Source organism: Dermatophagoides farinae, chromosome 9 (assembly GCF_024713945.1).
Source record: "Dermatophagoides farinae isolate YC_2012a chromosome 9, ASM2471394v1, whole genome shotgun sequence".
In the NCBI taxonomy this organism is placed as follows: domain Eukaryota; kingdom Metazoa; phylum Arthropoda; class Arachnida; order Sarcoptiformes; family Pyroglyphidae; genus Dermatophagoides; species Dermatophagoides farinae.
Window position 1 is genome coordinate 488,737 of NC_134685.1, and position 13,730 is coordinate 502,466.

At 31.0% G+C, this 13,730-nt stretch overlaps 2 protein-coding genes across 3 annotated transcripts; both read left to right on the top strand.

The window, feature by feature from the left end:
- The first annotated feature begins 3,525 nt into the window (after window positions 1-3,525).
- LOC124497996 (proton-coupled zinc antiporter SLC30A2-like) lies at window positions 3,526-6,043 on the top strand. The gene is made up of 2 exons (XM_047061692.2): window positions 3,526-4,688; window positions 4,763-6,043. The coding sequence occupies exons 1-2, from the start codon at window positions 3,794-3,796 to the stop codon at window positions 5,716-5,718; spliced, it is 1,851 nt and encodes a 616-aa protein (XP_046917648.2). The 5' UTR covers window positions 3,526-3,793; the 3' UTR covers window positions 5,719-6,043.
- A 637-nt stretch (window positions 6,044-6,680) lies between these two features.
- Window positions 6,681-13,704, top strand: msps (msps cytoskeleton-associated protein 5). 2 transcript variants are annotated; one of them, XM_075734035.1, is made up of 6 exons: window positions 6,681-7,129; window positions 8,015-8,172; window positions 8,247-9,380; window positions 9,439-11,158; window positions 11,228-12,640; window positions 12,712-13,704. In XM_075734035.1, the coding sequence occupies exons 2-6, from the start codon at window positions 8,098-8,100 to the stop codon at window positions 13,473-13,475; spliced, it is 5,106 nt and encodes a 1,701-aa protein (XP_075590150.1). In that variant the 5' UTR covers window positions 6,681-7,129; window positions 8,015-8,097; the 3' UTR covers window positions 13,476-13,704. The 2 variants fall into 2 exon arrangements, with proteins under 2 accessions (XP_075590150.1, XP_046917779.2); XM_047061823.2 differs by lacking the exon at window positions 6,681-7,129 and adding an exon at window positions 7,250-7,937.
- The last annotated feature ends 26 nt before the right edge of the window (window positions 13,705-13,730 follow it).

Consider the following 13,730-nt stretch of genomic DNA (forward strand, 5'->3'; position numbering starts at 1 on the left):
TTGATCCATATATAAAACTATCATTGGATAAAAAAATTTTCAACTGGAATCATCATAATGAATCAACAACAACATCGAATGAACAACAAGAACAGCAGCCATTATTTGGTGCTACAATGATAAATTTATTATCATCATCATCATCATCGATGAATGATTCAAATGAACAAAACCAGTTTATTAGATTATATTGTTTTAAATCATTCGATGGTTATCATTATAGATATTGTGATTATCAAGATCGACAACAAGAATCTACAAGTAGAAGATTATCAACATTGGATCAATTGAAATTTTTGAATATTAATTATGAAAATAAAACACATATTACAATTGTTGCTAGTGATGATGGAAATTTATTTCAAATTCAATACATTATCGATGACGATGGTGATGATGATTATTCAATGTCAAAAGTAGTCGTTTATCGATTGAAACAAGTTCAACGAAGATTCGGCTAATAACAATACGACCGATAGATTAGAATTTATTGCCAATCTTTATGCAGATATTGATGATGATAATAAAAATCCTGGTGATGATCTAGTTATTGACGAAAAAGACAACAATAATAATAAACATTATCGATTAATATCGATTATTAAACCAATACCAATGACAATGGAACAAATAAAACGTATGAATGAAATGATAAAACGTTTATTCAATGAAATGTTTACATATGGTTTTATTGATTATCAACAACAATTTGAAAATAAAACTGATGGTGGAAAACAACAACAACAACAACAGAAACAAATATTTCTTGTTTCAAATCAAAATAAACGTATCGTTACATTTGATAGCCGTGCATTTACACAAAGATTTAGTTCATATCCATTGACAGTGATACCATTTAATGAATTTTTCTATTGTGATACATTCAATCCATATGATGATAAACAGAACAACAATCGATCAATAATCGATGATGATGATGAATACAAACAAAAGAATCGTAAAATTAATGAAACATTATTGAAGAATAAAAAATATCGAATCATTCTATATGTATCCATTCTAATATCATTGATATTAATGTTTATAAAATTAATTATACTATGTATGGGTTATGGATGTTGTTGGTGTTGTCGTTGGTCATGGTCATTATTAACAAATTATATACCATTACCATCGAAATGGAATAATCGAATAAATGGACAATATCGAATATCAAAATCATTATCCACCGCCACCACCACCACCACCACATCATCGGAGTCATTAGAGACACCTTCGAAATTGAATAGTGGGAAATTTATTAAAATTAAATTATTGAAAAAATGAAATAAAATTATAAAATTAGAATTTCAGGAAAAAAAACCAACAATTTAAAATGTTTCTACTACTACTATACATTCGAAACTGATTTTGTAATCGTTTTCTCGTTTTGGGCTGTTGTTTTGTTTTGTTTTTTTTGTTGTTTTTATTCTGCGGGAATAATCAAAAAAAAAAAAAAAAAAAAAAAAAATGTCCCAACGATTCATTGTAATCATCGTTCTAACAACGATAATTGATGCGGCTATGGCAGCAAAAGAATTAGGATGGTCACCATTATCGAATGATGCAGATGATTTTATTCCAAGTGGTCAAAAATATTTAAACAATACAATCGGTATATCAATGACCAGTAATGGTAATGATGGTGATGGTGGTTTTATCAATCAAATTATTCATAATAAAACTGAAAATCAAATCTATTTGATTCGTTATGAAGATAATGTTTATCATCATCATGAAATTAATCATACAATTAGCCTAAATAATGGCTATCTATTTCGTTTACAGCGTATGGATAATAAATTGGTTAGTTTGATTAATGATGATTTGTTTAAATTATCGAAAAATGAAAAAACAATGATGAACAACAACAAAACAAATAAATCATCAATAGCAAAGATTTATGCATCAATAATTGAAACCAGTGATTTTGGCCGTATATTTTATGCATTTAAAACATATGATTCACAATATTATTATTCAATTTTTTATAGTGAAAAACAACAAAAACGATGGCCACATTTATTTCAAACAATGATGACAACATATCCACATCCACATCATTTTATTTTGATTAGCGGTGTGAATCACATTTATGTTATTGTTTATGAATCATTGAAACAAAATTTACGTTTTTATTATATTGATTTATCATCATCAGTGAAACAGGAAAAACCAAAATTACAAATTATTGGTCATTTAAATATTGAATTTACAACCAAAAGTCTTTATATAACAACAAGACAATCAAATTATGATGAAAATTATCGAGCTGAAAGAATGATATTTTTATCATATGATTATGGTTTCATTATCATGCAAAAGCATGGATTAAAAGATTTAGTATTGATATCTTCTAGTAATCAAACTGTACTGTTAGTCGATAGTTATATTATACATACAAAGAGAAAAAAATTTCAATTTAAAATTTTAAAATTCAATGAATATTTTAAGCTTTATGAATCACCAAATTCATGGCAGATTGCAAAAATAAAACCTAAATTACCGACGACGATTACTAAGGATGATGTAAAGATCAAAAAGAATCCAATTGGTAAGAATATGAAGATGATGACAACCACCACCACCACCACATTGATGATCAACAAATCACCATCATCATCATTATCAGAATCAAAATGGTCAAATTCATTGAAAACTAAATTGAATCAAGAAAAAACATTATTAATTGTATTATTATCCATCATTTTGACATTATTATTTATGATTTGTATTGCTACAACATTATACAAAAATCGTCTAAAAAGTTTACCATCATCATTACAAATACATCCATTTGTTAAAGATTCATCATCATCACCACCACCACTATCAACAACAACGACAATAGCATTATTTTCATCACCAACACCACAACCACGGCCACAATTTCGATTATTATCAAAGAACAACAACCAAGAATCAATAAGAAAAATAATCTATCGATATAGGCATAAAAATTATCCAAGAAAACAACAAGTAAATAAAAATGCAATTGTTGATCCATCACTATAATCATCATCATATCATATTAATTCAAGAATTAAGAACTCAACGATTGCAATTGAATGTTGTAATCAATCTCTAAACCAAAAAAAAAAACACTTTATGACTACTACAGACTAGACATTTTAGTGTGTGATGAATCATTATTAAAGATAAATAAAAATAGAATTAGAATGAGAAAAAAAAAGAAATATTCTATTCTATATATGAAGATGTCAAAAAAAAAACAAACATAAGCAGCCAATATACAGCAAAAAAAAGTCATATCTGGACACCGCTGGATAATTTCCGTTTATCTGGTGGTTAAATTATCTACCACAATATTAATAGATTATAGCCACTGATTATAATTTACACCAATGAGCACAATAACCTGAAATAGTGAAAGTAAAACACACACACACACACACACACAGACACTTAGCATAGAGAGATGTATATCACCAATCAACCAGCCAACCAACAAGTGTTTTTATTTGTTGATATATATAACGGGAATCTATGTTTTTGGTGTGGCCTTTATATCTCTCTCTTTCTCTCGCATTCATATACATATCTATAAATCTTTTAATCAACACCATCACCATCATTGTCATGATCGTATATAAATGATAGGATTGCAATCGTGTATGGATTTTATTTTTAATTTTTTCTTTTTTTTTGTTACTAGAAACATATATACAAACAATGACACAATACATAGACATACAAATAGATTACCATTCACAATCATCATCATCAAAACAATAATAACGTGAACATTTAATGTTGAATAAAATAAATTAGAATGTTGAAACAATCATCAATTCATCGTCAACAAAAATATGAAACATCATCATCATCATTATCAATAGTGAAAACCAAACTAAATGATGATGATGATGATGATGATGATGATAATGATTATGATAGCATGGCAACCAAAATTCAATCCAAGGTTATTGTGGTAAATAAAAATTATGTTAATGAAACAGATGTAATTGATCATTCAAATCAAACAAATACAACAACAGAAGCAACAGGTGTATTCAACAATGACATTTATTCATCATCAAAAGAAAATTCGAAACATCATGATGAATCGGATCGATTATTGATTGATTTTGATCCAAATCTAAATAACAAATTTCCATCATCATCATCATCAATGATTGCTACTACAACTGCTACTACTACTACTACTCTGAATAATTGTCAAATAATAGAATCTGAAAATGAAAATGTCATTTCGAAAAATTCAGACCACCAAATAATGATGATGAGTCCATCGACATCCACAATGGCAATAATACCGATGGAAAATGTTGTTGATCAAAATACAGAAAAAATGATGATAAAAAAGAACAATATGAATAATAAACAAAAACGAAAAAAATCTAAGGATTCTATGAAGAAACAAAAACAGAATTCATTCGAATATCAAACGATGGATGACGAAGAAGTAAGTAACGATGATGATGATTATGATAATTCATCCAATCGAACGTTGAGCGCCAGAAATGAGAAACAAATACCACCATCATTATCAAAACATTGTCATGATATTGAAATGGATCGTGATCAACAAAGATTTGCACGTCAAGTAATGATGAAATTGGTCATTGGTCTTATTATGTGTACGATATTTATGCTTATCGAATTTATCGGTGGTTATCTATCACATAGTTTGGCAATATTTACAGGTATTTATTATAGTTTACTGTACATACCTTATGAGTTGTTGACATCTTTTTTTTCTTTGCTTTCCATTTGAAAGATGCTGCACATTTATTTAGTGATTTAATAAGTTTTGCAATTAGTTTGTTTGCCGTTTATTTGGCACAAAAACCACCGACTAGATCCAAATCATTTGGATATTTACGATTAGAAGTTATCGGTGTTTTGTTCAGCGTTTTTCTTATCTGGTTTCTAACCGGACTTCTTGTTTATTTTGCCATACAACGAATTGTATCCAATGAATTTGAAATTGATTCAATGACAATGTTAACAGTTTCATTGATTGGTTTGGCAATTAATCTAGTCATGTGGTTAGTATTATCATCACAATCAACTTGTTGTTGTTGTGGAAACCATGATGATGAAAAAGAAATGGAAGGCCAAGGATCGATTAGTCATCAACACCAACACCAACATCAACATCAACATAATCATAATCATCAACATGGTCATTCACATGTCAATATGAATGTACGTGCAGCAATATTACACATTATTGGTGATCTAATACAATCGATTGGTGTATTGATTGCATCGATTATAATTCATTTTCGTCCAGAATGGAAATTGGCCGATCCAATTTGTACATTATTGTTTGCAACATTAGTATTCGCAACAACATATTCAATAATGAAAGATAGTCTTCATATATTGATGGAAGGTTTCCCGAAAGAATATAGTTATGAACAAGTCATACAAATGTTAAGTGAACAAATACCTGGCGTAAAGAATGTACATTCATTACATATCTGGTCTTTAACACATGGCCGTAATGCATTGGCCGTACATTTGACAGTAGAAGCCGAAACGATGGATAATCACCATGGTGGTGATGATGATGATGATGATGGTCATAATTTATTTGAATCGATACGAAATCAAGCTGAAACATTGATACGTCGTGAATTACGTATATCACAGACAACCATACAGATTGAAAATCATCAACCAGAATTTATTCGTGATTGTAGCCATTGTAATGGGCCAGAAACATAGCCAAAATAAAAACAAAAACAAACCAACACAAAATATATAAATTGATCAAAAATAAATCACCGAAAATAAACAAAACATATAAAAATAAAGAACAACCTACCTGTTGTTGTTTACCTTGATTTCGTCATGATAATGATGGCGATGATAATGACCAATCATGGATGGATGAATGAACTTGATTTCTATAGCATCTTCTTGTTTATTTTTTATAATGTCTTTATTATATTCCATCTAATGGTGAAATGGCGTGTCATCAATGATGATGATGATAAATGAATAAAATTTGAATTTTTTTTCAGACTTCAAATTTCAAACAATAATAAAATAGGTATATATAATTTGTCATAATAGGTAGTGTTGATTTCTTCTTTTTGTTTCACGAACGCCTTTTCACAAAAAAATTTTTTTTTTGTTGTCGTTGGGATTCACAACACAATGCACCACGCGATCTCCTTGTCTGTTATACTTTGACATCGAAAAAAGTCACTTGCTCACTTGATCAACACAAAGGAAGCAAATATCATCATCATTCCGAATAAAATTCGAAAAGATTCGATAATTCACCATTCAGATAAGACGTATTTGGGAAAAACTGTGTGCATGCGTGTGACGAAACTTTTTTATTTTTTATTTTTCCATGATGAATAAATTGAAAAAAAATTTCAAATTGACAATGACATCATTCATTGTAATGAATGAAAATGACAAAATTCGTAAATTTTTTTTTTTTTATTTTTAAACCAAATGAAATCGTTTCAAATGTTATACATTGTGACTACACTTTATGTTATGATTTTTTTTCCACACATAACACCAACGCATTATATGGTAGTGGTATTGATTTATGTTATATTTGATTTTTCAAAAAATGAAAAAAAAAAAAAAAATACCACACACCCATATTATAGAAATGACCACTACCACGATTGACATGCCATGGCAAACGAAACAAACAAACAAACAACAGTGTCGACGGTTGAGGATTCTTTATGTCTGTGTATGTTCGATTTTTTTTTTTTTTGGTTTGTTTGTTTCATCTTTTTTGATCATTTCGTCAACATTGAATTTTACATTTTTTTTTCTTGAAAACAGTGAATGATTCATTTCTATAGTGTATTGATTATTGATTGATTGATTGATTAATCATTGTCATTTGTCATACAGACACACACACACACATACATACAATTAGTGTGGTATATTTTGAGCATCAACATCAAATTTGTATTTTTTTTTTTAATTTGAGGTCAGAAACCTCGAAAAAACACACAAACTCATTATAACTGGACGATATATTCGATATTGAATCGAATTTTTTACGATTTTTCTCATCAACATTTTGTCGATGATAATCATAACATAAATGTGAATTCTGAACGATTTTGATTTCTATGATATATCCTCTCTTAAGGCAAGTATTTTTTTTCTGATATTAAAGGGGGAGTTTGTCATATTTTCAACTCTTTTTATTTTATTTTATTTTGCCGATTGAACGATGACCAATCCTGCTGTCATTATTAGTAGGTAATATAATAATAATAATGATAATCAGAGAAAATGTTAAAGGTTAATTTTCGCCAAATCTATATCTATAGCTTTTTATTTATATGTGGATAGATAAACTGGTTTTTTACTGAAAACCAATCATCATCATTTGCGACCCATCATTCATTTTTCAATTGGATCAAACATTTCATTGATAAAAAAGGGGTTCTCTCTTCGATGATGATGATGATGATGATAGTAATAACAAATGGTCAACGATTTTGATTGACTTTCCGGTTTTTATTTTCTTTCAAGAAATTCACCAAATACATTCACATCAAGCCAGTTTTTTTTTCATTCTCCACTCTATTTATATATGTGTACACACACACACACACACACAATGATGATCTCTCAGTGTGGTTTGTAACAAACAAAAACCGACAACAACCACAACAACAACACGAATATGTTGTGTATCCAATAACATTATCATTATCAACATCATCATTTTTTTTTTCTTTGGATGCTACAAGTTTGATCCTGATTTTTGTTATATCAAGCAGTGTTTTTTCGTTGTTGTTGAGAGTAATTTTTTTTTCCTATTGAATGTGTCAGTTGTATAATTGAAAATTTTCGATTCGGTTGAAATAGGTGTGTGTTGTTGTTGTTGTTGTTCAAGTGTGTGTATGTTCTAAATTCGATTATTCGTTCGACCTAATAAATAACTGATGGTAATCTATTTTTTGCTAATTGAATTTTGTTTTGGTTTTTTTTTTTGATTTGTATTTTTTGTTTTTTTTTCACACAGCATCATCCACCAAACAAATTGACAACAGTGGTTATTTTTTCCTAGTGATTTTAATATCATTTTAACATAGAAAATAAAATAATATGGATGATAACGGATCATCATCACAGGATGTGGATTTTTCAAAATTATCCATTGAAGATCGTATTTCACATAAGGTATGTTTTTGTATTTCATTTTATCATCGTTTTTTGGATTGTATAATCTATTTTGTTGTTTTTCATTTATATAGAATTGGAAAGCAAGACTTTCCGGTTATGAAGAATTGATGCGATTATTTCCACAATATGAAGATCGAGAATTTCAACGTTATGCACCTTTAGTGAAAAAATTTGTGATCGATACGAATGCAGCAGCACAAGAAAAAGGTTTAGCTGCAACATTGGCATTTGTTGATTATTGTCCACAAGCCGGTAAATACGTTGAGAATATTGTAGCCGGTGTTGCAACTAAATGTTTGACAGCAACACGTGCACGAACTAAAGAATTAGCATCCGATGTAGTGCTTATGTGCGTGGAAATTGAACGTCAAGATGTTGTTGTCGAAGAATTGGTTAAAGCATTGGAACAGAAAACACCGAAAAATGTTGCCGCTACTATAGCAATGATACGTAAATGTTTGAATCAATTTGGCTATAGAGTGATTGGTTTGAAACCAATCGTACCGATATTGGCACGATTTTTGGAAGAACGTGATCTAAATGTTCGTGAAGAAACCAAACAATTAACCATTGAAATATATCGTTGGATTAAAGATGCACTTGTGCCACAGCTCAGTTCATTGAAACCGATATTATTGCAAGAATTACAGACGGAATTTGATAAATATAAAGATATGAAAGCTTCACCCGAACGATTGTTACGTTCACAACAACATCGACAAATTGAAGATGTAGATGCCGCAACCATAGCAACTAATGAAAACGATGGTGGTGGTGGTGGTGGTTGTGATGGTGTTCCATCTGAAGCTGATTCTGAAATAGATCCATTCGATTTACTTGAACCGTTTGATGTAATAGCCAAATTACCTGGAGATTTTTATACGTTAATCGAAGCGAAAAAATGGTCAGAACGTAAAGATGGTTTGGAAAAATTACAACAACTATTGGAAGCTAATCCTAAATTAGCTACTGGTAGTGATTATTCGGAATTGGTAAAACAATTACGAAAAATCATCGCAAAAGATACAAATATTGTTGTCGTTGGATTGGCCATCAAATGCCTTGGACAAATGGCACACGGATTGAGAAAAAATTTTCATAATCATGCTGGGCCATCTGTACCGGTTTTATTGGAAAAATTCAAAGAAAAGAAACAAAATGTTGTACAATCATTGCGTGATACTATTGATGCTGTTTATCTTTCGGTGAGTTTGGAATTTCTAAAAATTTAAAAATTCAAATTTTTTTTCTCTTTTCTTACAGACTAATCTAGAAGCCATAAGTGAAGATGTAGTTACTTCATTGGATAATAAAAATCCATCAATACGTAGTGAAACAGCATTGTTTCTAACACGTTGTTTTACCAAAACTAATCCACATACAATACAGAAAAAATTATTGAAAACATTGACAACATCATTGATAAAAACATTATCCGATTCGGATGTCATTGTACGTGAATCATCAGCTGAAGCATTAGGAACGGCATTGAAAGCACAAGGTGATCGCAATATGGGTCCGTTATTACAAGGTTTAGAACAGTTGAAAATGACTAAAATTGAAGAATATCGTGACAAAGCAGAAGTGAAAAAATTTGCCGCACCACCACCATCATCACAATCTCAATCAACTTCAGCCAAATCATCGGCTGTAGCAAAACCAAAAACAGCACCGGTGGGTAAAAAATCAACGTTGTCTCGACAGGTAACGCAAAAGATAGTGAAAAATGTATCTAGTGAGTCACTGGATGATTTGGATCTTCCTCCACCACCACAATCACATGCACCAGCGACAATGAAAATGAAATCAAAAATTGGTGGAACAACTAAATCAAGAATTGGTAGTGTTGCTTCGGCAAGTGGTTCTGGTTCAGATAATAATTCGACAAAATCAGTTCGTAGTGGCGGCCTTACTAAAACATCAAATGGATCACGTTTTGGTGGTGGAACCATTACAAAAGGTTCATCAATATCCAATTTACGTGGTGGTAGTGGCGGCGGTAATGGTGTTTCCGGTGAATCTGGTTCAGCTAGCTCATTGACTTCTGGGTCAACAACATCATCGGCAAAGAAAACCGGTCAGAATGATTCCGATTCACAAGGACCATTGATGAATGGACATTTGAAAGCAAAAGAACAACGATTTGCCGATGAAAAAGCATTGAAAGTTTTGCGATGGAATTTCACTACACCACGTGAAGAATTCTATCAAATTCTTCGTGAACAAATGACTACGGCCGAATGGCAATCACAGCTGATTACTTATTGTTTTCATCCAGATTTTAAATATCACATCAAAGCTATTGATTCAATACGTGATTTTTTCCAGAAAAATTCTTCTGAAGATAATCCGGTTGTCATAGCTAATTTGGATTTGATTCTTAAATGGATTGCTCTACGATTTTTTGATACAAATCCATCTGTTATCACTAAAGCATTGGAATTGTTGCTGGTCATATTTGGGATTTGTGCCGATCCATATCAATATCAATTATCGGATATAGAAGCAAATTCTTTTCTACCATATTTGGTATTGAAATTTGGTGATCCAAAAGACGCCGTAAGGAATAAAGTACATGATATTATTGAAAGAATCCGAAATATTTATCCAGCACCAAAAATATTTGGTCATCTATTCACTGGACTTCAATCGAAAAATTCTCGACAAAGAGCCACTTGTTTAGAAGAGATTGGTCAACTAATTGAACAGCGTGGAATGTCTATATTTCAACAGCCAAATAGTTTGACAATGATTAAAGATTTGGCTAAATTTATTGCCGAACGTGATAATGGTGTCCGAAACGGTGCTTTAGCTTGTATTGTACAGGTGTATTTTCTAGAAGGTGAACGTGTTTTCAAACTGATTGGTTCGCTTTCAGATAAAGATATGAGTCTTGTCGAAGAACGAATTAAACGTGCATCGAAAAATCGTCCACCACCACCTGCAAATTCAGCTCAAACTACACATTCGAATCATACATCAGGTAAGTCATTTAGTTCATCTATCTAGTTCATCTTTGTTTAAAAATCATTTCAATTATCGTTCAATATAGAACCTACACAATCAAATGGTACATCTGGATTGCCAACATTATCTGGACGTATAGGTGGTGCTCGTAATGGTGGTTCTGGACTTGCTACTCCTACCGATTTTGAAGGTTCAAAAATGGCATCACCATCAAATCTTCCATTTGATGGCGCAACATTGACTAAATCACCAAGATCATCATTATCGAATTCATTATTACGTCGTGGCCAAAGTGGTGGTAATTTTACATCGTCGTCTCGTCTTCGTGCTCAACAGCAGCAGCAACAAGGAGGATTGAAATTTTCGACACCACCACCACCACTACCACTTCCATCACAACCATTTACTACAGATACGGAAACTGAATCGGAAACAATGATGATCGATCCAAGAAATGGTGTTGATCATCATCCTGGAATCTTGTCCTCAACAGCTACTGAATCTAATGTATCAAATAATCGATTAACAAGCGGAACATCTGAATCTTCAGATGTCTATACAACCGATGACGATAATAATGATAATGAATTACAACAACGTATCAAACAGGCATTGAATTTACCAGAATCTATTCGTTATCGTCCAACAAATAGAGCATCATCATCAACAGCTACAGTACGTTCATCAAGTTCAGATTCAAGTCGTTCAAATGGTCATTATATTACACCAATAAGAATGAATGGTGGTGGCATGAATCATGGATCACCCAATTCATCACCATCAAATTTGAATTCTGAATTGCAACAAAAATTCAATCAATTATTTCAGTTGCTTGGATCTACTGATCTTCAACAAGCTATCGAAGCAGCCGAATTGTTAAATGTTGCAATGAAAGATTTGGAAAAAAATCAACGATATTTTGAAAGAAAAATTGATCAACTAATTATTCTTTGTAATAAACAATTTCGTTTATTTCTATCAAAACATTATCCATCCGAACAACAACAACAACAACAAGCTATTGATGAAAATCGTGATACCGAACTTGACAATAATAACAAGGATTCTGATGATAGATTGATTGCTGAACGCCGTGAACGTGCCATACTTTTATTTCGAACAATTACAAATTTATTGAACAAAGTATTCCGTTCACCATTAGGCAAATTGATTAGCCGTGATACTGTACGTGAATTAATCACTCATCTACTTAGCTATTTTGCTGGTATGCGTCACATCCAAACAGTATTTAATTCAACAAATTGTTTAATTGGTATTATAATGGCTGGTGCCGATGCTACAAATCTATTTGCTGCCTTAATCCGTATGCTACATGATTATGTTGGATCACCTAGCGTAGAACAATCGGATAAATATCTGAATTTAACAATCAAATTTTTATGGCGTATAACCAAAACACTCGAAGAACGTTATTATGAACATTTAAATATTGATCAAATTCTTTATGAATCTCATTTGTTTTTCAAAAGTTATCCAAGTAAGATGATTGATTTAAAAATTTTTGGTTTGATTTTTTTTTCATTTTATTTTTTTCACTATTTTTTACAGAATCATGGTGGCAATTGAATCGTAAAGATGATCTTCCATTACGTACAATTAAAACGCTTATATTTTTTATCGTTAGCCTCAAAGGTGATTCAATATTGGATCATTTCACGTTGATACAGAACAAAGATGAATCAGAATTATCTTTTTATGTTCAAAAAGCATTACGACAAAAATTTGATAAATCCACTGGCAGTACTAATAATAATAATAATAATTCAACAACGTCAAAATCTTCAACATTGAAAAATGATTCAAAGAATTCAAAATTAGATATGAATAGTCCATCAAGATCATTCGATAATAATAGTAGCAACGCTACGAATGGAAACGGCGGAAATGTTAAAGAAAATCAAAATCAATCACCATCGCCCCAACAATCTTCAAAACAACAACGTCGAATTCCTGAATTATCACCACGAACAGATTTTCCACTTCGTCTTCGACAGATTCATAATGCTGAATCATCAGCTAATGGTGGAATGGTTTCGACTATACCAATTGTAGAAACTAAGGAAGATTTTCAAATCTATTGTGATCATACAGCTAAAAAATTACAGATAAATGAATTAAGTTATGAAAGATTTCGTAATAATTATCAACAATCCCAACATAATCAGCAACAACAACAGACACGAATACGTAATATCGAAGATGCAAAACGTGCTGTAGAATTGGCTAAACAACGTTTGGATCATTTAAAGACCTATCTTAATAATGATAATAATAATCAGATTACTCGACCATCATCATCAAATCACCATTGAGTTTTATTCATTCATTCATGTTTACATACACCAACTACACCCACCTATTTCACAACAATTCTTGGTCTTTCACATACTCCCTTTCCTTTTTAAAAAACAAAAATTTCACAATATTTAAATTTTTTTTCCTCGTAGGATCGATTCTGTTTAATCTAAAAACTGATGATCATTATATTTATTTGAGTAATTGACGAATTTTTTAATAATAAATTTTCTTATTCATTTTTTTCATAACGCCCTCTGTCGAATGGTCAT